Source organism: Thermothelomyces heterothallicus, assembly GCF_042370625.1.
Source record: "Thermothelomyces heterothallicus CBS 202.75 unplaced genomic scaffold P884_scaffold_17, whole genome shotgun sequence".
In the NCBI taxonomy this organism is placed as follows: Eukaryota; Fungi; Ascomycota; class Sordariomycetes; order Sordariales; family Chaetomiaceae; genus Thermothelomyces; species Thermothelomyces heterothallicus.
Genome location: NW_027192578.1, coordinates 350,421 through 369,484, shown reverse-complemented (window position 1 = coordinate 369,484; position 19,064 = coordinate 350,421). Strand labels below are relative to the sequence as shown.

The window sequence follows — 19,064 nt, the reverse complement described above, 5'->3', positions numbered from 1 at the left end:
GCAATCGCAAGCAAGCAAAAAAAAAAAAAAAAAAAAAAAAAAAAAAAAAAAAAAAAAAAAAAAAAAAAAAAAAAAAAAAAAAAAAAAAATGCCCATGACAGGCATTCGAACATCCAGGTCGCTGTAGTCAAAGGAGTAAAGTCCCAGCTCACGGCTGCTCCTCAACAACACCGCAAGATTCGGTGTAATCCTCCAGGGCTGACGCTCGTCCTTTTACGTCTTATTATCGGCGATCTAAGGCTGATGGGTGCAATATTCGTTTCCCAACGCCAGTGGATTGCCCACACGGCATCACGGGTTCGTTGTTGTTTCCCGACCCCGTCCGTTTCTGCATGCTTCAAAGGCCACCGTTTGTCTTTGAACTGAGCCTACGGCTCAGCTCGTGTTATGTTTGCTCGCTGGTCTCTGTAGCCTAGTGCTTCCTCAAGCAACGGCTAGGACGATGTACTACCGAGTACGGGGGCTCCGTAACATGGCTGGTTCCTTCAAACACTCTGGGGGTGCAATCCCGCAGGCTATGAGATTTGTCAGCCGAGATCCTGCCAAAGACAATCAATGATGGGTCGCATCGTGCATACCGGGCTGTTGAGCATCTGGGCTCGCTTATTCCGGCCCTTCTTGATATGGTTCTTGAGGGCATTTGAATCTAGAGGCTTGAGCAGCTCGAAGCTGCACAGCAGCTCGGTAGACACAGACATTACAGCGCCCCAATTATCAAATTCTCCGCAGTACTACATATCGTTAGCCTCTCTGGCCCATATACACTGTTGGCAGCGGGCAATACACTCACGTTGGGTGCACTAAACACGGTGACCAGGACCCGATCCGTGAAGAACTCGTAGCCATCCTCAACTACCATGTGAGCCCGGCAGACCAAGTCAAAGTCGTTGCCCGCAAGGAAATCGGTGATGACCTTTTTGCCGAAGCAGTAGCTAACCCCTCGCTCATTGGCCTCCCAATCCTGGTCCATGTCAGCGGGATCGGACCAGAGCAGGTCGTTCAAGAGCCCGTAATCGGGGACATCTGTAGGGCGCGCAATGTTCCGAATGTCGTCCATGTGGCTAAGCGCCGGAGACAAGCCCCCGTGGACACAGAAGATCTTGGCCGCCACGATGGCGGCGATAGGAAGGCAGTTAAAGGTATCGATAAAGGTCTTCCATATCTTCACGTTGCATCTCCGCTTGCATTCGTCATAGAAGCCGTACACGCGTGTGACGTTGGCGCACTCGTGATTGCCACGAAGCAAGAAAAAATTCTCAGGATACTTGAGCTTGTAGCAAAGCAGTAGCAGGATGGTCTCAAGGGACTGTTTGCCACGATCCACATAGTCACCCAGGAACAGATAGTTGGACTTTGGTGGGAAGCCGCACATCTCAAACATGCGAATAAGGTCCGTGTACTGGCCGTGAACGTCTCCGACAATCTTGACGGGAGCATCCAGTTCCAGAAGGGCCGGCTGGGTGAGCAGGACCTCTCGGGCACGGTGGCAGATGGCCGTAATCTCGGCGTTTTTTAGGCAGACGCTCTTGGTGACCTTACCGGCATAGGCGGCATCCAGAAGGCGTTTGATAAAGTCGTCGAGGTCAATATCCTTGATGTCGCTCATCGCGATGCCCGACGTGGATTCGTCCTTGGGCGTCCCCGGCGTGACGGTTCCCAAGATTGGGTTGGGCGCGTCCTCGCGCTTTACAAGGATGCTCTTCCCGGGTTGCTGCACAGCCGTGTCGGTGTTGGTAGCACCAGAGGGCGGCTGATCAGAAACCTGATCAACTTCTCCGCTGGCTTGGGCAGCAGAGACGTCATGCACTCCCGACTTCATCGACGACGACTGAATGGGCGACGGAGGGGGAATGTCTTCGGCGGGCGGAGAGGCCACCGTGGGCGTGTCGGGCGACGACGACGGCGAGCTCGGCGATGGAAGCGAGTCGGCGCGATTGGCCCGGCCGTGCGGCGACCTCCCGCTCTTCCCGGACTTGACCGAAGCCGCGTCCGACTTATCCGGCGTGTCGCCGCTCGCTAGTACGGCAGAGCTTCGGGGGCTATCCGTCTTGCTGGAACCGGGGATTTTGGATCGCAGCGAACGAAAGGAGCGGGAGGACTCTCTGGTGTCGGACCTACTGAAGGAGGGGTATGACTGCAGGCCTTCGTCGCCGTTTCCCGCTGCCTTCGCTTGCGCGGCGGCATCCTTGGAGGTTGAATTGCCCATGGTTTCTCAATGTCGGAGAGCGAGGCTCTGGGACGGAGAAGTCAAGGGGCTGGACGGTGTGCGCGTGTCAGGTTTGTGGTACCGGCAGGGTCGCCTTTGAATGCCCACAGCCTACCGCTGCACCCGTCTAGAAACTATTGTCTTTCCTCTTGTGTCCCCAAGGCACTAGGGGGGATGGTAGAAACGCTCGAGGTCGAAGAGCAGAGTGAGAGAGGTGGAGGAAGACCAGCGACCCGGTGAGTGTTCCGTTTTCGAAGATCCGCGAGCGCGCGCGGCGAGCTGAGCTTCGTCGTTTGGGATAAAGGACGCCGGGGCGTCACGGCGCTTGTCGGACCTGTCGGACAGACGAAGGTCGCCGAAGGATCGGAATCGGCGTCACGGAGCGCCGACGTGGTAAACTCCACGGGTCTGCGGCTATGATGTCAGCCTCGCGGATGTGATCGATCAACAAGACCGGCAGAGCAGCACGCAAGCGTAATAGGGAGCGGTTCAAAAACCGCACAAGGGCGCAAGCCAATAACTGATCCCCGGAAACGGAATGCCAAACGAGAGAGAAATTGTGGGGTGGAGGGATTGCGAACAGACACGACGTCGTGGGGAACTATGAAAGCAAAAAAAAAAGGAAGAAAAAAAGAGAGAGAGAGAGAGATGGGGAGGGGGACGCAGAAGAAAAAAAACACCCTACGCTTCGGCTGATAAGGAGCACGCAACTTGGTGCTATCGCGCCAAGGCAGAAGGAGGAGCCAGGCTGCTGAGCCGGTTCGCGTTGGCTGGCGGCTGCTATTATGGTAAGTTGAAGACAACCGTAGGAGATTTCGAGTGAAGGCGATGATATGGTCAAGGTGCGTAGGTAAGGTTAGAGAGAGGTAACTCGGTCGGATGACAAGGTCAAACAAGCGCGCAGTTCGCAGTTGCAGGGTCGCCACTACGCTAGGCTTGGTTGCCACGGCCGCGGGTCCCGGTCAGAGGACGAACGATGGCCCCCTCGGCGATTGTGTTGGGTGTGTTTGGGCAAAGAAAATGAGATTGAGCCAAGTATCAGGAGGTCCGGGGGTGTTTCAGGGTCCGAGAGCACCCGCTGCAGGCTGCTCGGCGCAAGAAGTTGGATAGGTGAGGCTGATTGGCAATTTGTTACCTTGTGTCGAACAGATTTCGAAGATCTGGGGAACAATGGGCTGCCGTCGTCATCGGGTTGCGGATGCGCAAAGGATTGGTGGGGGGGGGGGGGGGGAACTTTTTTGATACACTTTCTTGAACTGGTTGGTGCTGACCGGGGTGCAGCTCCAAAGTCGAAGCTCAGCGCTGGGGATGGCGAATTGGTGGCAACGACGCTGAGGGGAGGGGAGGGTGTTCACAACGGAAAGATGGGATAACGAGCGATGCGACGAGTTTTTGAGGGTTGTTGCCTATCGGCACACACGGGAGACGCAATGGGCTTTGAAAAGAAGGCAGGCGCTTCCTTGGGACAATTGCTGGGCCAAGTTGGCAGCACGTGCCTCATCTCCCGCTGGAGTTGAGGCGGTTGCACATTGCATGCAGCTCTTCTTGGCTAGCGCGCCCCGCATTTCAGCGTGCCTTGCACCTAACCTTGCGGCCAGAGCGGTCCATGACAGATCACATAAAAGAGGCCATGATTCTGGCATTCCCAACCGGGGCATCGTAAAGATTTATGAATGTCAATTGGGAGTGCGAAATTCAAGGGACTTTGTTGGGACTGTATATGAAACAGGATGACGAGCGAGTCTTATCATGGTCTTGGCTTCAGGCTGCCCTGCCTTGGCGGTGCCGGATGTGAGACAGAAACCGCCTTGGTCCTGTCACCAACATGGGCCCAGGCTGGGTGAATCAACCGTGACAAGCGCATCTCCCCCGAACACTGTATCCCCAACTAGCCGGGTCTAGCTCGGCGGCTAGTGTATCCGTATGTCCACCGTGTTCCCCGGGGAAACGTCCGCGATGTCCGTAGGGTGCCAACCTGACGCTAGCGGCGGATACCAACACTACACTACACTCCGCTACTAGAACTATACTGCGCTCCGCTACTTATTGCGGCAAGCTCGGGGACGAAATACGCTTTGGTGCGACGTACCGGAACGGAAGACTGCCGATGAACGCGCCGCTCTGTGAGGCCCCTGGTATGTACAAGTACGAGTGTTGGTCTTTGGTTGGAGCTGGGACCCAGGGGCGTCGGTTGGCATTGCCCAGTTGTCCGCACTTTTTTTACCCTGGCTGACCTCTGTGCGCCGCGTGTATCCAGCCACATGACCTCCTTCACTCCTTCTAGGTGCCGGATCTGGGGAAGCGGTGTGGTACAAATATTCATCAGTCGTCGAGGAAGAGATTTCTCCAGGACCCAAATGATTCGGTCTCCGGCCCCCGGTGAGTGGTTCGCTTCCGTCTTCGCACAAGTGCGACAACTGCAGGTCGCTGCATCTATCCCACTTGGGGTTTGGTGGGGGTTGTCGGGATGCCGGTTCAAAACATCATACGTAGTATTCCGTCCACGAGTGGAGAGGGGAAGAGGCGACCGAGCCGGCTGCCCCCGGCCCGCTGGTTCGGGCTGCCGAACAGGATGTCGCCAGCACATGTGGCAACCCTCGATTTCCGCTTCGTGGCACGGAAAGGGACCGCCAAACTGTCATGACTGTCGCCGAACAATAAGATGGCGTCCTTATCTTGACTACATTTCGTTGCAGTTCCATGCCCACGCTCAAAATGCTCACGGACACCGGACACCAGGCCGGCCGCAGTTTCGGCCTGTTGTATGGTAAGAGGCCAAGGCCGGCGGCCGGCCCACCGGCCTTCTGAATGTAACTCGCCCTTCCCGGACCCGGCAGCGCCCACACCCCCTCCCCCCCTCCTTCCCCCCCGGGGGGGCCGGAACACGGAGCCGGTGACGGGCCATGAGGATGCGGATCGGGGTGGGTTTCCTCGAGCCTTGGCAGTAACGTGGCTTTGGCTCCTCACCGCCTGAGCACCGTCCCGTCAACGTGGAAACGGACGAGCTGCCAAATTTAGAAATCACCAACACGTCGGAACTAGAACGTGGTCCAGCCACCGCCGTGGAGGACACCGCCGTGGCTGGCCCCCAAAGCACCACAAGACTGTGCTATTCCGTGGCGTAGTGTAGACATTGGGCAAATCGCTGGGGCTCGGATGGAGCACTCACGGCGATTTCAACCGAGGGCTGTTGAGCACATTCCAGACACATCCGGGCCTGCGATGTGACGGGTTCAGATGCAGCTTTTCGAGTTAGTCTAAGGGAAAGCGACTGAGTGAGACACAACGTGACGGATGCGTTGTTTCTTGCGCGGAGTTGCTGTTGACGATTTCCTATCGACACAGTTTGACTCAACCGTTTCAGTCGTCTCAGACGCACTTCAAGCTCACGGATCAGTCGCAAACAAAATTGAGGTTGAGCCATCTTGTGAAGCTAAGCCTTGAAGCTGTCGTAAGCTTCGCTGCGGGGACCCAGGGAAATGGTCCCCCACTGTCGGGCTGCTTCCCATCTGGCAAGGCTGGCCACTGGGGTGCGACAAAATCTGTCAGTGCGTTTCTTTCTCGTCAAGTCGGTCGTCTTTGGGCAAGACGCGTTTGCTGTGGCTGGAACTCTAGCAGACCACCTCATCGAGGTGGAGCGTTCGGAGTGCAACACCAATGGATCGGCCGAAATGGGCCTTGTGCCGAAAAGAATGAGCCCGACTTGATGGACGGATCTGCACTACCAAAAGAAAACTAACTGCTTGTTTCGACACTCTCGTCGGTCTGAAAGATGGTTGTCTGCTGCCTTTCTCTCGAACGCAAGTTGAGTTGGGCATTTCTAAAAAGGTCCGTCCGAAGGAAAGTGGGATGGGTCTCGTTTCGTGGTGGGTGGGTTGCCGTTTCTGGCCCTTACTTTGCAACCGCGTCTGGTACTGGCTGTCCTGTGTGTAGGAAGGATGCTCGTCCAAACACGCCTGAAGCAACAAGCCCGACCAGGATCGGGCTTCTCTGTTGTGTATTTGCGTTCCAATCAGCACGGAGCCATGGGATAGCATCCTTGGAGCCCAGGTTGGTGAGGCAGCCATGCAGTGATGATGTACCTTCCGTCGATCCGCAATCTTCCTCGCTTGCGCGAACCAGCGAACCAGCGAAGAAACGCGCGCAGTTAGTCTCCTGCCAAAAAAAAAATCCCTTCCGTGTTGGATTTCGGTGATTACTGTTGATTCTAGCGTTTGATACCCACATTCTGATAGGGGAATACGGTACTTCGTAGCGTAGGTGTAGGACTTAAGATTTCTGGGCAGGCGTTCACGCCGCGCTGCGGCCGGAAACTTACGTAGTCGTATCCTACACAGTAGATGGAGAAAATGAGGGCTTGGCTTGAAGGCCTACGCGTGTTAGTGTACGGATGCATGTAATCCATAGTGGCCGGGGTCTATTGCATGACAGGGCAGCGCAGTTTGATGGCCCCCTCAGCCAGTTGCCCCAGGCTGCCTCTCCTCTTCTCTCGCTCGTTCCTTCTTGATCGGAGGTGGGAGTGGGGGAGGAGAGGGTCGTCTGGTTTGGCTGCGGACCGGGAAGTGGGTCCAAGCGGCTGCTCGCAAGGGTGATTGTGGTGGTCCTGGGCCAACTGCGCCACCTGCCGACCGCGAGCACCGCCCTGCTGCTACCAGGGAACCCTGCCAACCGTCAGCACCGGTGTTGTTTGGCATTCAACTTGCCCGAAGAGAACGGGCAGCCCAGCCCGGAGTTTGAGTTTTTATTTATCTCAAAACATCCCGCCCGCCCACTGCATAACCGGTCGGCCCTTCTCTCCGTGGTCAACGTCCCATCGTTTATTTTACAATCTTTGGTCGTTTTATCTTGGAGTCTCTCGTCGCACTCCTAACACCTTCGAGTTTCAGCGCAGTCCTCCGAGGCATCCGTGCAACTGCGTCAAATCGACTTACGTCACCCCACTCTCGCTGCTTATCCAACGGCGGATAACCCCCCCAACCAGGGAATTTGCAGTAGAGGGACGACCGCACAACCGACACAACCGACGCAATGGCGAGCTTTGGACGATTCGTGTGCGTGCTGGTGCCGTTCCTGCTGACGCTGGCATCGTTGATTGCCTTGCTGGTAGCAGGTTTGGCGGGCATCGCCGACAAGAGCCTCTACATGTTCCGCCTGAACCTGACGGACCTCTCGCTGTCGCCGCAGTCGGTCAGCAGCATCCTCGACGGATCCGGCGTCAACGTTCCGGATCTGAAGGACCTCGACCTTCCCAACTTCCAATCCGGCAAGCGCCAGGCATCATCGAGTGGCAACCTCACAGCGGCAGACCTCGGCTTGTATGACGTCTACGATGTGAACGTGTGGAACTACTGCTACACCATGCACAACGGGACTCGCGACTGCACCAAGGGTTCCTTTGACTGGGCATCGACGGCACTCAATTCGTCGACCAACGACTTCAACAACATGCTGACGGCGACCGGACTGAACGTGACGCTGCCCAAGGAGATCACGGGAGCCGTCAAGACCTTCAGCAAAGTCTCCAAGTGGACCCAGATCGTCTTTATTATCGCCTACGTGGCGCTGGCCCTCGAGCTCTTCTTTGGCCTCTTCGCCAACTGCAGCCGCGCCTTCTCGTGCGTCACCTGGTTGATCGCCGCGGTCGCGACCGTCGCCGCGGGCGCCGCCGCCGGCCTGGCCACTGCGACCGCCACCGTCGTCGTCGGCGCCGTAAAGGCATCCCCGGACCTGTACGGGCTCGAGGCCCACCTCAACACCCGGTTCCTCGCGGCCATCTGGCTCGGCGTGGCCCTCGCGCTGGCCGCCGGCCTCTTCTGGATGTTCACCATCTGCTGCTGCAAGCCCGACCACTCGTCCAGCCGCGGCTACGGCGCGTCGGAGAAGTTCATTCCCCGCAGCCCCGGCTACCAGCGCCTCGGCGAGCCTGGCGGCTACCCGAGCAACTATGCCCGGCCGTACGGTGGCGCGTCATCACAGCGTGCTGATGCATACGAGCCGTACTCGCACGCTCGGGTCTAGAGGAATTCGACGAAAAAGGAATAAAAAAAAGGGCGGCTGTGGCGAACAGGCCCTGGGACTTGGGTAGGTAGGGAGCAGCTGTCCCGTACCGCCTTGGTGGATCTGTCTATTGTTGAATGTTACCTCTCTCTCGCCGCTGTCTTGAGCTGCATAAATTTGGCGTTTTGGGTGGTTCCTCTTTTCTTTACTTTCCCTCTCCTTTTTTTTTTTTCTCTTGGAAGGAATCGGGACTTTTTTGTGGGAGGAGGACTCAAGGTGGCTGGCAGCTTAGACGCCTTATGGATGATATTCTTGCTACGATACCCTAAATGGGGGGTCATTATGAATGGAATTTATGACTACGGTTCTCAAGCGTCCCGAATCTCTACCTGATTGCCGTGCAACCTGCTTCGTTCGATATGCTGAACAGCCGTCGGCACCTCGCACCTCGGCGAACAGACCACTACCCAAAAGCTCTCTGCTGCTGCCTGTCAGTTGGGGAGGTTGTTCGCTGTGTTGGTGTTGGGAATCATACTATTGGTAACCCCTGCTTATCTGGGTGGCTGGTTGGTCGGTTTTCTGGGCTGGTCCAACAGTCACAACCCACGAAGTCAGCTTCCATAGGATCTCGCCAATGTCGGTGTTTGCATACACTAGTGTACTGTAGTAGTGTACTGTATTCCATGCCCCTCGTCCATGCTACCCATCAGATGGTTGGTTCAACCTGCAACTCCTACGAGGGCTGCCAGCACAACACATGGGCACTCGGCCTCCGGAGTTAGTGTTGGTGGTGCCCGAAACCTCCATTGTTTCTAGTGCCGCACCGTTGGCAGCAACTGCGCGGTCCCATGGCGTGCCTGCATGAACTAAGGCACGGCCGAAGGAGCGACGAGATGGGTCCAACTGCTTACAGACGAGAAAACACAATCCATCCAGCTCTGCGAGCCGAGCATGCCATTGCGCACCAGGAAAAACTCCATCGAAGCTGGATAGGCAGAGAGCACGAAAACGACCCCTGTGCTAGTTAAATCCGTGGTAAAAACACCGAGAGACTGTTTCGAGGGAACCGTTTCGAGGGAATTTTATCGAACCAGAAGAGGAAGGTTGGACAAGGTAGAATATTTTACCTAACTAAGCAGTAATTAAGCAAATAAAAAAGACAACCGAACCAAGCAGCTCGATGCAGCATGTTTTTAAGTGTTTGCATGGAAACATTGTGTGGAATGATTAGGGATACGCACTTTCCTTGCCCAAGAGTAGACAGGGTTAGGGTTCATGCACAACCTCCAATGGTGTAGGAGGGGAACTTGGGGGTCTCAAAGGTGGAAATTTCCAAACTCGACGTGATTCGAATGAGCAAGCAGTCACAACAAAGATGGAGAATCGGCTTTTTCAACGGCAGACCGTATGAGCCAGAAAACCCTGGGGACATCCTGGGTACCAGCAATGAATTGGCCAGGATGGCGCAAAAGGTATGAAATAAGAATTAATATGAAAGAGAAATAATAAAAAAAAAAGAAAAAAGAAAAAGAGGAAAAAAGAAAGAGGGGTGAAAAGAAATACATCGTGACTTGCTGACCTGCTCACGCACACACGCGAACACAACACGGAACACTCGCTAACACGTCTTAGAGCAGGGTCGTCACACGGCTGGAGCACAGCTATGCGCTCAGCCCCGTAACCGCCCTCGCCTTCTACGAAGTCGGGCCCGACCGAGTCCTCCTCCTCGCGGGCGAAGACACCTGGCTCAAGGTCTATGATAGCCAAACGTGCCGTCTGCTCGGCCAGCTCAACGTCTTCCACTCCCAGCCCGTCCACGGCATCTACGTCTCTCAGTCGAAAAGAAACGGGGAGACCAAGCTGCTCATCTGGGGCGGCCGCTCCGTCACCCTCCTCCCCGACTCCTCCCTCCAGGCCCTCATCACCGGCCAGACCGCCCCGCCCCGGCCCGTCGAGTCCTACGCCCCGGACTGGATCTACGACGGCATCCTCTTTCCCGACCCGGACCCGGACTCGAACCCGGACCCGGACGCAGCAGAGACCAGCACCCCGGGTACCACCACCGGCGCCCTGGTGACAGCCCACAACGAGATCCTCCCCCTGACTTGGGCCGCCGCAGCGGACCGGGACCGCCGGGCCGGCCGCCTCGCCTTCGGGCCCCTGACCTCGCCCTCCCGCCCGATCCTCTACTCGGCCAGCCTGGCCCTGCTGCCGGAGCCCGGCGCCGTCCTGGTCGCCGCCGGCACCGTGTTCGGCGAGATCGTCGTCTGGAAGTACCATCACGCCGACCGGGCCGCCGCATCAGGATCGGCGTCCGCATCGGGAGCGCGGGGCCGCCGCCGCCGCCGACCTGCCTGGGAGGTGCTGTTCGTCTTTACCGGCCACGAGGGGTCCGTCTTCGGCGTCTGCATCTCCCCCGAGCTGAGGAGGACCGACGCCGAGGGGGCGGCGCCGGTGAGGCTGCTGGCCAGCTGCAGCGACGATCGGACCGTGCGGGTCTGGGACATCACGGAGAGGGCGCAGGAGGAGACCGCTCGTCCTGACGGGGCTGCGGCTGTCACTCCTGCCGGCGAGGAAGAAGCCGGGGCCGGGACGGTTCTCCTGGACGGGGCGAGAGAGACCGGCTTTGGTGGTGGTGATGGAGGTGGTGATGGAGGTGATGGTGGCGGCGGCCAAGGGGGGAACTCCGAGGCCGGGAGAGAGAGCGCAGGGGATTCGGCCAGGTGCGTTGCCGTTGCCATGGGGCACGTGTCGAGGATATGGCACGTCAAGTTCGGCCGGGCGCTGCTGGGTGGGGGTTCAGGAACGATCGAGATCTACTCGTTCGGCGAGGACTGTTCGAGGCAGAAATGGGAGCTAGACCTGGGCCCCTGGCGAGAGCCGGGGTCCGAGAGGAAGGTCGGGACTCTGCGGCATTGCGGCGCCAGTACGTGCCACGATGGGAAGAATATCTGGTCCGCCGCGGTGCTGAACAGGGAGGGGGCCGCCGAGCCTCTGACGGCGACCGGCGGGGCGGATGGCAAGATCGTCGTGTCGGGGAGACTCGGGGCCGCCGGCAGCTCACGCCTCGGCACCTACGAAGACTTGGATGTCAGTCTGACCTTTGACGAGATTCTTGGGCAAGTGGGCGGTCCTGACTCTACCGCCGTGCTGCCGACCAACAACAAGGCCGGCAAGCATGCCTTTCAGCGGTACGCCTTCCTGTCCGACACGGTTCTTGCGGCCACGGCACAGGGAAGGCTCTTTCTCGCGACCATGGGACACCCCCTGGTTTGGCAAGAAGTTCGGGCGCCCGACTCCACCGTTGCTGACCTGAGGCCGTACAACGTCGTCAAGAGCCCGGCAAAGGACACGGCCGTCATCGGGAGCGCTAGCGGCAGGGTCTATCTGTTCCACAGAGGAGAGATCCGCGAGCTAGCCAGTCTCCCCGAGAAGGTATCCGATATCATCCTCCTGGGCGGCCGCGCCGGGGACGGACAACCCTGGTCCGTCCTCGTCAACATCCTTGGCCTCGACCATGCCGTCCTCCTCCGCTTCGACCCATCCACCAACGCCGCTACCATCGACGCCCGCAAAGTCCGGCTCCCAGAGCATTACATAGTCACGGCAGCCGCCTTTTGCGGTGACACGCTCGTCCTAGGCTCCCGCACTGGTTCACTGACCGTGTATGCGACCGACACAGACACAGAGACGAACGACTTCATACCCCTGGCCTCCCGCAAGGACTGCAAGACCAAAGACGCCATCACTTGCATCTTGCCCATCCCAGGGACGCCGGCGGCAAGCCAGACCTCATTCTTAACCACCTGCCGCGACGGCAAGTACCGTATCTATAACCTCGTAGCGTCTCCGCACAATGCCAGCCTAAACCTGCAACATGAGATCGTCCCTCCACTCAACACCCTCGAGGGAGCCTTCTTCACCACCTCCGCACCAACCGCCTCCCGCCAGAAGAGCCCACTTAGCAGCAGCAGCAGCAGCAGCAGCAGCAATCACCACAACACCAACGAAAAATCACAACTCATTCTGCACGGCTTCCGCGGCCCCAACTTCATCACCTACAACGCCTCGACGCGCTCTATCATCTCCAGCATCCCCTGCGGCGGCGCACACCGTCCCTTCACCACCATCGCGTGCCCTCACGACCCGGGCCAGATGCGCTTCGTCTTCTCCAAGGCGGGCGAACTGCGCATTGTCTCGCAGAGTGCCGAGGGCGAGAGGGTGCTGCGGGCCGGGGGCCACGGGAGGGAGATCAAGAGTGTGTCCGCCGTCTCGTTCTCTCTCCCGTCCGCGTCCGCGTCCGCGGGGCGGGGGAACCAAGTCTCAAAAGAGGGACAGGAGGGAGGGGAACCGGAACCGAGAGAAGAGCTGATCGCCACGGCAGCCGAGGACACCTCGATCCGCATCTGGCGGCACCACCGCCTCGGCGGCCCTAACGAGCACGGCGAGCACGGCGAGCACGACGACGACGACAAAGACGATGTCTATCCCGCGCAAAACCCGTCCTCCCAACTGACCTGCCTCGCCGTCCTCCAGGGCCACTCCGCGGGCATCCAGGCCCTCCGCTTCGCCAACGGCGGCTCGCACCTCATCAGCAGCGCCGGCAGCGAGGAGCTCTTCGTCTGGCGCGTCTCGCGCATCCGGTCGAGCGCGTTCGACGCCCTGGCCGTCGTGCGCGAGGCGGTGTGGGGCGACGACGATGCCCACGGCAGGTCGCCCGACAAGGACCTGAGGATCGTCGACTTTGACGTCGCTTCCTACTCCCCGTCGTCGTCGTCGTCGTCGTGGCCGTCCTCGGACGCCCACGCAGGCGCGGGAGCGGAGTCGAACAGCAACGAACCGACCACGTCGCCGCCGCTCTTGTTGATCACCATGGCCCTGTCGGACTCCAGCGTGCGCAGCTACGTCTACCGCTGCTGCCCCCCGGAGGACGGCAGCACCAAGGCAACGGACGACGAGTCACCCGCTGCTCCTGCTGCTGCTGCTGCTACTGCTGCTGCTGCTTCGGCCCCGCGGGGCCGTTTCAGCTTGCTGGCGACCGGCCGGTACACGGGCGCCTGTCCGACACAGGTCCGGCACCTGAGGGTGGGCAAGACCTGGGTCGGCGGCGCCGGGGAAGCAGAGACAGAGACAGAGACAGAGCCGGAGCCGGAGCCGGAGCCGGAGCTGGAGCTGCACGTGCTGACGGCGTTTACGGACGGGCACGTGGCCGTGTGGAAGAAGGAGAAGAAGAAGAAGAAGAAGAATCCGACGGCAGCCTCCTCCGGTGTGGCGGTCAGCAGCAGCAGTAGCAGCGAGTTTTGCCTGGCGCTGGTGGTGCGGCTGCACCAGAGCAGCATCAAGAGCCTGGACCTGTCATCGTCGTCGTGGTCGTCGTCGTCGACGAGCCGCCACCGCCGCTGCTGGCTGGTGGCCACGGGCGGCGACGACAACGCGCTCGGCCTGACGGAGCTCGCGTGGGACGCGGCAGGAGCGGCAGGAGCGGGGTACGTCGTGCGCGCGAGGTACCGGGTCCGGGACGCGCACGCGGCCGCCGTCACGGGGCTTGCCCTGGTCGGCGGCAACCCCGAACACGGCGTGGCCGAGATCGCCACCGTCAGCAACGACCAGCGCGTGAAGCTCTGGAGGGCGGAGAGGAGAAGGAGGGAGGAGGAGGAGGAGGAGGAGGAGGAGGAGGAGGAGGAGGTCGGCGACGACCCCGCCGGCGGGATGCGGGTCGCTCTGCTGCAGAACAGGTACAGCTCTGTGGCGGACGCCGGCGATCTGGAGCTGGTGGCAGCCGGAAAACTTATGGTTGGCGGCGTCGGCATGGAGTTGTGGGATATATCGTGTCCGGGAGGTGCAACAGGGATGAATCGTTGTGTATAACACAACAGTAGGACCAATGTTTGAAAACGAGATAAGAGAGCTAGCCGCATGAAATACGATTTTTTTTCTTCTTCTTTGTTCTCAAGTAGCCATCAGTATACTATTGCCGTGATAGCTTGGATTCGTCCTCCTGTTTCTACCACACACTCCCGCTAACCGTTGAAACCAAGATATCTACATGCAATGATTATTTCGAGCAGCCCCATAAACCATAATAGACGGCCCCTTTCCCCCCAAAAAATAACACTTTCTCTAGCCAAGCTCGAGAGTATGCCGCAGGAACCAGGAAAGATCAGAATGCCTACTCCTCATCATCCCGGTATCGCAGCGGCTTCTGTCTCTTGCGGGCCGACCGATCCACCACGTCGTCGTCCTCCTCCTCCCCGCCGGAGTGCCCGGCGCGGCTACCCCGCCTGCTCCCCCTGCTCCCCCTGCTCCCCCTGCTCCCGGCCGTCGATGCGGCGTCGTCGATAGGCTGGAACGTATCATGCCTGTACGGCCCCGACGCAGGAGCGAGGCTGCTGCTGATGCTCGCGTCTTCCGCCTCTACCTCGGCGACCTTGCGCTTCTTTCGCGTCCCCCCCGAGCCGGGAGCCTTGCCGTGGGATCCGCTCTGGGGCGTAGACACGGCCACGTTCCTCTCTGGCCTCCCTGGGGTGGACCCGGCAGCCTGCGCGGCCTTCTTTGGGGTAGACCTGTCCGCCTCATTGTTATTGTTGTTGTTGCTGCTGTTGTTATTGTTACTGTTGTTGTTGTTGTTGTTGTTGTTGTTGTTGTTGTTGTTGTTGTTGTTGTTGGAGCTGTTGGCGCTGTTGTTCTGGCCGGCCTGGGCAGGCGTTTTGGGCCCTGGCTTTTGCGCTCCGGGCGGCCGATGCTTGGGCTTGCGGCCGGCGCCGGGCCGGGCACCGCCGCGCTTGGATACTTTCTTGACGGGCTCGGCGGGCGCGGCGGCGGAGCCGGGGTCGGACGCGGAGAAGCTCTGGGTGGGGTTCAGCATGGCTGAGTAGGAGCGTTTGAGCGAGCGGCGGCGGGTGGGCGTGGCAGGGAGAGCGCCCTCGCCGTTCGCCGCGCCGCTCTCGTTGCGCAGTTGCGAGCCCGGACTGACCTCGTCGGCGGCCTCGGCCGGGACGGCCGGCTGTGGCTGCTTCTTCTTGCGGCCGGCCCCGGGCCGTCTACCGCCGCGCTTCTTGCGGCGCTTCGGCCCCGGCTCTCCCCATTCGTCGCCCACGTCGTCGTCGTCCTCGATTACGGGCACTTCGCCGAACCAGGGATCATCGTCATCACTGCGGCCGTCAGGTGCGAAATTGACCCCCTCCCCGTTCGCTTTGGACGTTGTCTTGCGGGCAGTGGCCCGCTGGGCGCCGCCCTTCCGCTTCTGTCCCGCGCTGCTCTTGTTGCTCTCCCCCGCTTTCTCGTTGCTCCTCTCGACGAGCTTCTTGGTGAGGTTGGGGAAGTTGTCGCCATAGTTGAAGAACAGCTCCTCGCCGGCCTTGATGTCTCGGAGCGCCGAGAACTTGATCCGGTACTCGTGGTTGACGTACATGATCCTGGGCATGATGTTGCAGTTCCCAGAAGCGTGATTGATGTAGCGGCTAAGGTTGCCGTACATGGCAGCATCCACCCAGATGCCCTCTTGTTCGAGCAGGGTGAAGAGGTACGAGACCTTGTGCTCTTCGTCAAAGACATTGCCTCGACGGTGCTCGCGCCGCACGCCCTCGTCATGGCTGATGAGCTCGCCGGTGTATTCGATGACGAACTCGTCTTGCGCTATGTCCTCGGCGGCAAAGAGGCCATAGCCGCAGGCCTCGAGCTGGGACTTGCCGAGTAGGACCGCCTTCGAAGCTCCCCGCTGCAAGGCGACGTTCTGACAGCCGGTCGAGTGGAGCTGTTCGTCGTATGCGTTCTCGGGGTCGGCTCTCTCCTTTGCGCCGCAGCCGCGGCAGAGCACGGGATCGCATTCGCGGTTCAGCTGGACACAGATGCACGGCCTCCCTTCCTTCTGCCGCTGGAGACAAGTCTTGCCGGAGGAGTGGCAGGCGCATCCCGTGAACTTGAGCGGGCACTCCTCGGCCGTGCAGAGACAGAAACGCTCGCAGAGCACCGGGTGCGAACCTGCCGAAGCGCAAGGGCACCCGTTCGCCGCGGTACAAGGGCCGTCGTGATGGCACGGGGCGAAGAGTTCGCGCACCGCGTGTTCGTGGGTGATGGTTGCATCCTGCCAGTCGCCGATGAGCTGTTTCTTCTTGCGATCGTACCACGGTACCGCCTTGGGCTTCGGCGGCTCGGAAGGTAGCTCGACGGGAGGCAGAGTCAGGTCCAGCTCCTGGAGCTTGCGGTGGACGTCCCAGCAATAGCGGCCGAGGATAGCGCCGACAAGGCACTGAGCCTTGAGAGACGAGCTGTGCCCGATTGCCGCGAACGTCCACTCTAGCACGCCGATGTCGTTTTCGGACCACGGCTCGACCTCTTGATCAGGGTGACCGGTATTGTAGCTCCGGTAGCACTGGTTCCTGCACGGCTGATGCGTCGGCCTGTTCGCGGCGGCGCCGTTCATCTGGCTGGCCCTCTGGGCCTCGAGCTGCGAAGCCCATTTGCGCCTGAGGGTCGGCGCGAGCCCTCCTATCTCCTCGAGCGAGAAGCACCGTTTCTGGTTATCTCGCTCGATCTCGCCATGCTCGCAGTCGTGGCTGAAGCAGATGAGACAGCCGAGGGTGGAGTAGCTCCCCAGCGATTCCACCGTCTTCTGCATCAGGGCCTCGTCGCGAGGCTTTTGCGAGCTCGGCCCGTCCTTTGCTCTCTTGTTGTCCAGGATGGGCTCGACAGACCTGTCGAGCATCAGAATGTCGCGCAGCGCCACACGCCTCAGGCTCCGCTTGTCGTTGAACACGCGGTCAAAGGCTTCGGTAAAGAGCTTGGCCCCCCTTACCGCGTGCGGCGAGCCAATGTCCTCGCTGTGTGTGTCGAGCAGGTTGGACTTTTGCTGCGGCGTGATGGCGTCTTCGTTCTGCGGCTGGTTCGCCATGTAACGGATCAGCGTGGACTTTGTGCAGCCGTCGATGGCCAGCTTGCGGAGCCATGGCTCCAGGTAGGGGGCGAGGGTGGCCGCGTATTCGTTCTGCGCCCTCTTTGCCAGTTTTTGGGCCCGGTTCTGGATCTGGAAACCGGACTTGGTGTCCAGATTCTCTAGATCCCTGAGCCAGTTGCTGTACTTGATCTCCTCCTCCGAGTTGGGATCGACGTCGCGAAGATGGGGGACAAAGTTTAACATTGAGTTCGGCGCAAGAATGTTTTTGCGAATCTCTACGTGGTGAAACCTGTACGGTGGGACGGGCTCTCGATCCGGCTTGATGCAGACGACAGGGCACAAGACGCGGCGCCCGCTGCTCTTTGTCTTGCCGTGCTCTCCGCTGTGTTGCTGCGAGAGGGTTAGCGACCTTGACGATCCGAGCCTTCACCGCCCGAGCCGCAACTCGCCTTGAACTTTACTGCCATGGTCTCTACCCCCCGAGGCGCGGAGGCGCTGTTGTCAAGCGCGATCGAACGCATGTCCGCAAAGTCGTCGAAGTCACTGAGATGCCTGGGCCGGCGCGCCTTTTTCTCGGCCTCCTCGAGGACGAACTCGACGAGCCGGGCATGGCCTTGAGCGACTTGCTCGGAGAGTTCGGCAAGGGCGCTCGCTATCTTGTCGACTGTCCATCCCGTCTCCTTTGGCGTCTGAGTGCCAGGTGTTTGGTGGCCCTTGGAGGGCTGGTTCGGCCGTTGCGGGGTAGGCGGCTGTTGTTGGGCGGTGGACTGGACGCTAGGGGGAGGAGACTGCGAGTCTCGAGTCTGGTCTCGCGCGGAAAGGCGCGCGTCTCGTGGCGGAGCGCTATCGTTCGCTTGTGCTTGTCTCCCCGCAGGCGACGCATTGGGAGTCCGTTTCTGCGATACAGCGGACTGCGGGCTTTGTGCTCTGCCCGGCTTCGCAGCCGACGGGGAATTACGCCGTTGTGTGTTCGAAGCCGAGATGGATGACCGTCGTGCGGGAATGGAGTCGCCGTTCGTAGAATCGACCGAGACAGTATGGGCCGCTGCGACAACGACCTCATCTGCAGCAGAAGTGTCGCTGGACGATGTGTCCATGGTCAAATCGACCACAACGCCCACGGCCGGGGACATGGTCCTTTTGGCATATCCAGTTACTCTCTGTTCTTTCTCATCTGCACCAAACAATACGATCCCTCTTTGCTTTAGGGGTTATCGTCAACGTTTCCAACCAATTATTTTTTTCCCCTCCCCTTTCCTCGGTCCTTCCTTGATATCAAGGGTTCGAATCAACGGAGGAAGCCTCTATCGACGGAGGTAGCGTTGGGAACTGGAAGGTAACTTATGCCTCGGCGGCACTGTTTCCGCTCATGGCTCCGAATTGGGCGTTGAGGCAATCCTCCCAAGTCTGCGGTCCGTGGTCGGTGGTCGGTGGTCGGTGGTCGGTGGTCGGTGGTCGGTGGTCGGTGGTTGGCGGACGGCGGTTGTGGTCAGGAAGGAGCTGGGGTAGCGCCGTGGTTTGCGGATGCACAAGAGATCGCCGTGATCCTCAATCGCAACCGAGACGCGGTGCTGCAGGGACGCGATTTCTTGGCTCGATGAGGTGAGCTGCTTTGAGAATGCCCGTGCACGACCTTCGCTGAGGCTGTTGATTCGCTCAGATTTTAGTGTACTTCCCCCTGCAAGTACTCCGTAACTTACTTTGTTTGTAGCCCTAGTGGATTACTCCGTATATAGACACGGACCGATATAATCCGTACACTATTTGAATGACGCAGCAATGGTTAGTTATGCGTGGAGATGGTACACACTTGTTTGACAATCATCATCTGCCGAAATCGTTAAAAACTTATACCACAGTATCCATTGATCATGGGAGCTGATCTAGAACGGCTGCGTGCGGTGTGTGACAATCCATATTTTGTCACACAACAAAACCAAAACATCTACCTAAGAATTCTGGCCAAGG

At 59.3% G+C, this 19,064-nt stretch overlaps 6 protein-coding genes across 6 annotated transcripts; 3 read left to right on the top strand and 3 right to left on the bottom strand.

Moving 5' to 3' along the window:
- Positions 1-485: 485 nt before the first annotated feature.
- P884DRAFT_278795 (Metallo-dependent phosphatase-like protein) lies at positions 486-2,206 on the bottom strand (the record flags this gene model as incomplete). Its single annotated transcript, XM_069443229.1, has 3 exons — positions 486-515; positions 579-731; positions 791-2,206. The coding sequence occupies 3 exons, from the start codon at positions 2,204-2,206 to the stop codon at positions 486-488; spliced, it is 1,599 nt and encodes a 532-aa protein (XP_069296159.1).
- Positions 2,207-3,612: 1,406 nt separating this feature from the next.
- On the bottom strand, positions 3,613-3,849 carry P884DRAFT_261451 (uncharacterized protein; the record flags this gene model as incomplete). Its single annotated transcript, XM_069441558.1, has 1 exon — positions 3,613-3,849. The coding sequence occupies one exon, from the start codon at positions 3,847-3,849 to the stop codon at positions 3,613-3,615; it is 237 nt and encodes a 78-aa protein (XP_069296158.1).
- A 106-nt stretch (positions 3,850-3,955) lies between these two features.
- P884DRAFT_293169 (uncharacterized protein) lies at positions 3,956-5,381 on the top strand (the record flags this gene model as incomplete). The annotated part of the gene is made up of 7 exons (XM_069444207.1): positions 3,956-3,997; positions 4,099-4,127; positions 4,229-4,341; positions 4,491-4,515; positions 4,700-4,843; positions 4,903-4,973; positions 5,261-5,381. The coding sequence occupies 7 exons, from the start codon at positions 3,956-3,958 to the stop codon at positions 5,329-5,331; spliced, it is 495 nt and encodes a 164-aa protein (XP_069296157.1). The 3' UTR covers positions 5,332-5,381.
- Positions 5,382-6,922: 1,541 nt separating this feature from the next.
- P884DRAFT_261449 (SUR7/PalI family-domain-containing protein) lies at positions 6,923-8,435 on the top strand. Its single transcript, XM_069441557.1, has one exon. It carries the CDS (start codon positions 7,235-7,237, stop codon positions 8,222-8,224), a length of 990 nt encoding a protein of 329 aa, XP_069296156.1. The 5' UTR covers positions 6,923-7,234; the 3' UTR covers positions 8,225-8,435.
- Positions 8,436-9,663: 1,228 nt separating this feature from the next.
- P884DRAFT_301047 (uncharacterized protein) lies at positions 9,664-14,095 on the top strand (the record flags this gene model as incomplete). The annotated part of the gene is made up of 3 exons (XM_069444826.1): positions 9,664-9,675; positions 9,836-14,019; positions 14,083-14,095. The coding sequence occupies 3 exons, from the start codon at positions 9,664-9,666 to the stop codon at positions 14,093-14,095; spliced, it is 4,209 nt and encodes a 1,402-aa protein (XP_069296155.1).
- A 1,067-nt stretch (positions 14,096-15,162) lies between these two features.
- Positions 15,163-18,566, bottom strand: P884DRAFT_226780 (uncharacterized protein; the record flags this gene model as incomplete). Its single annotated transcript, XM_069439664.1, has 2 exons — positions 17,546-18,566; positions 15,163-17,486 (listed from the first exon to the last, which is right to left on the bottom strand). Coding segments are annotated over exons 1-2 (3,006 nt in total), but the record flags the coding sequence as incomplete, so codon positions are not given.
- Between the last annotated feature and the right edge of the window lie 498 nt (positions 18,567-19,064).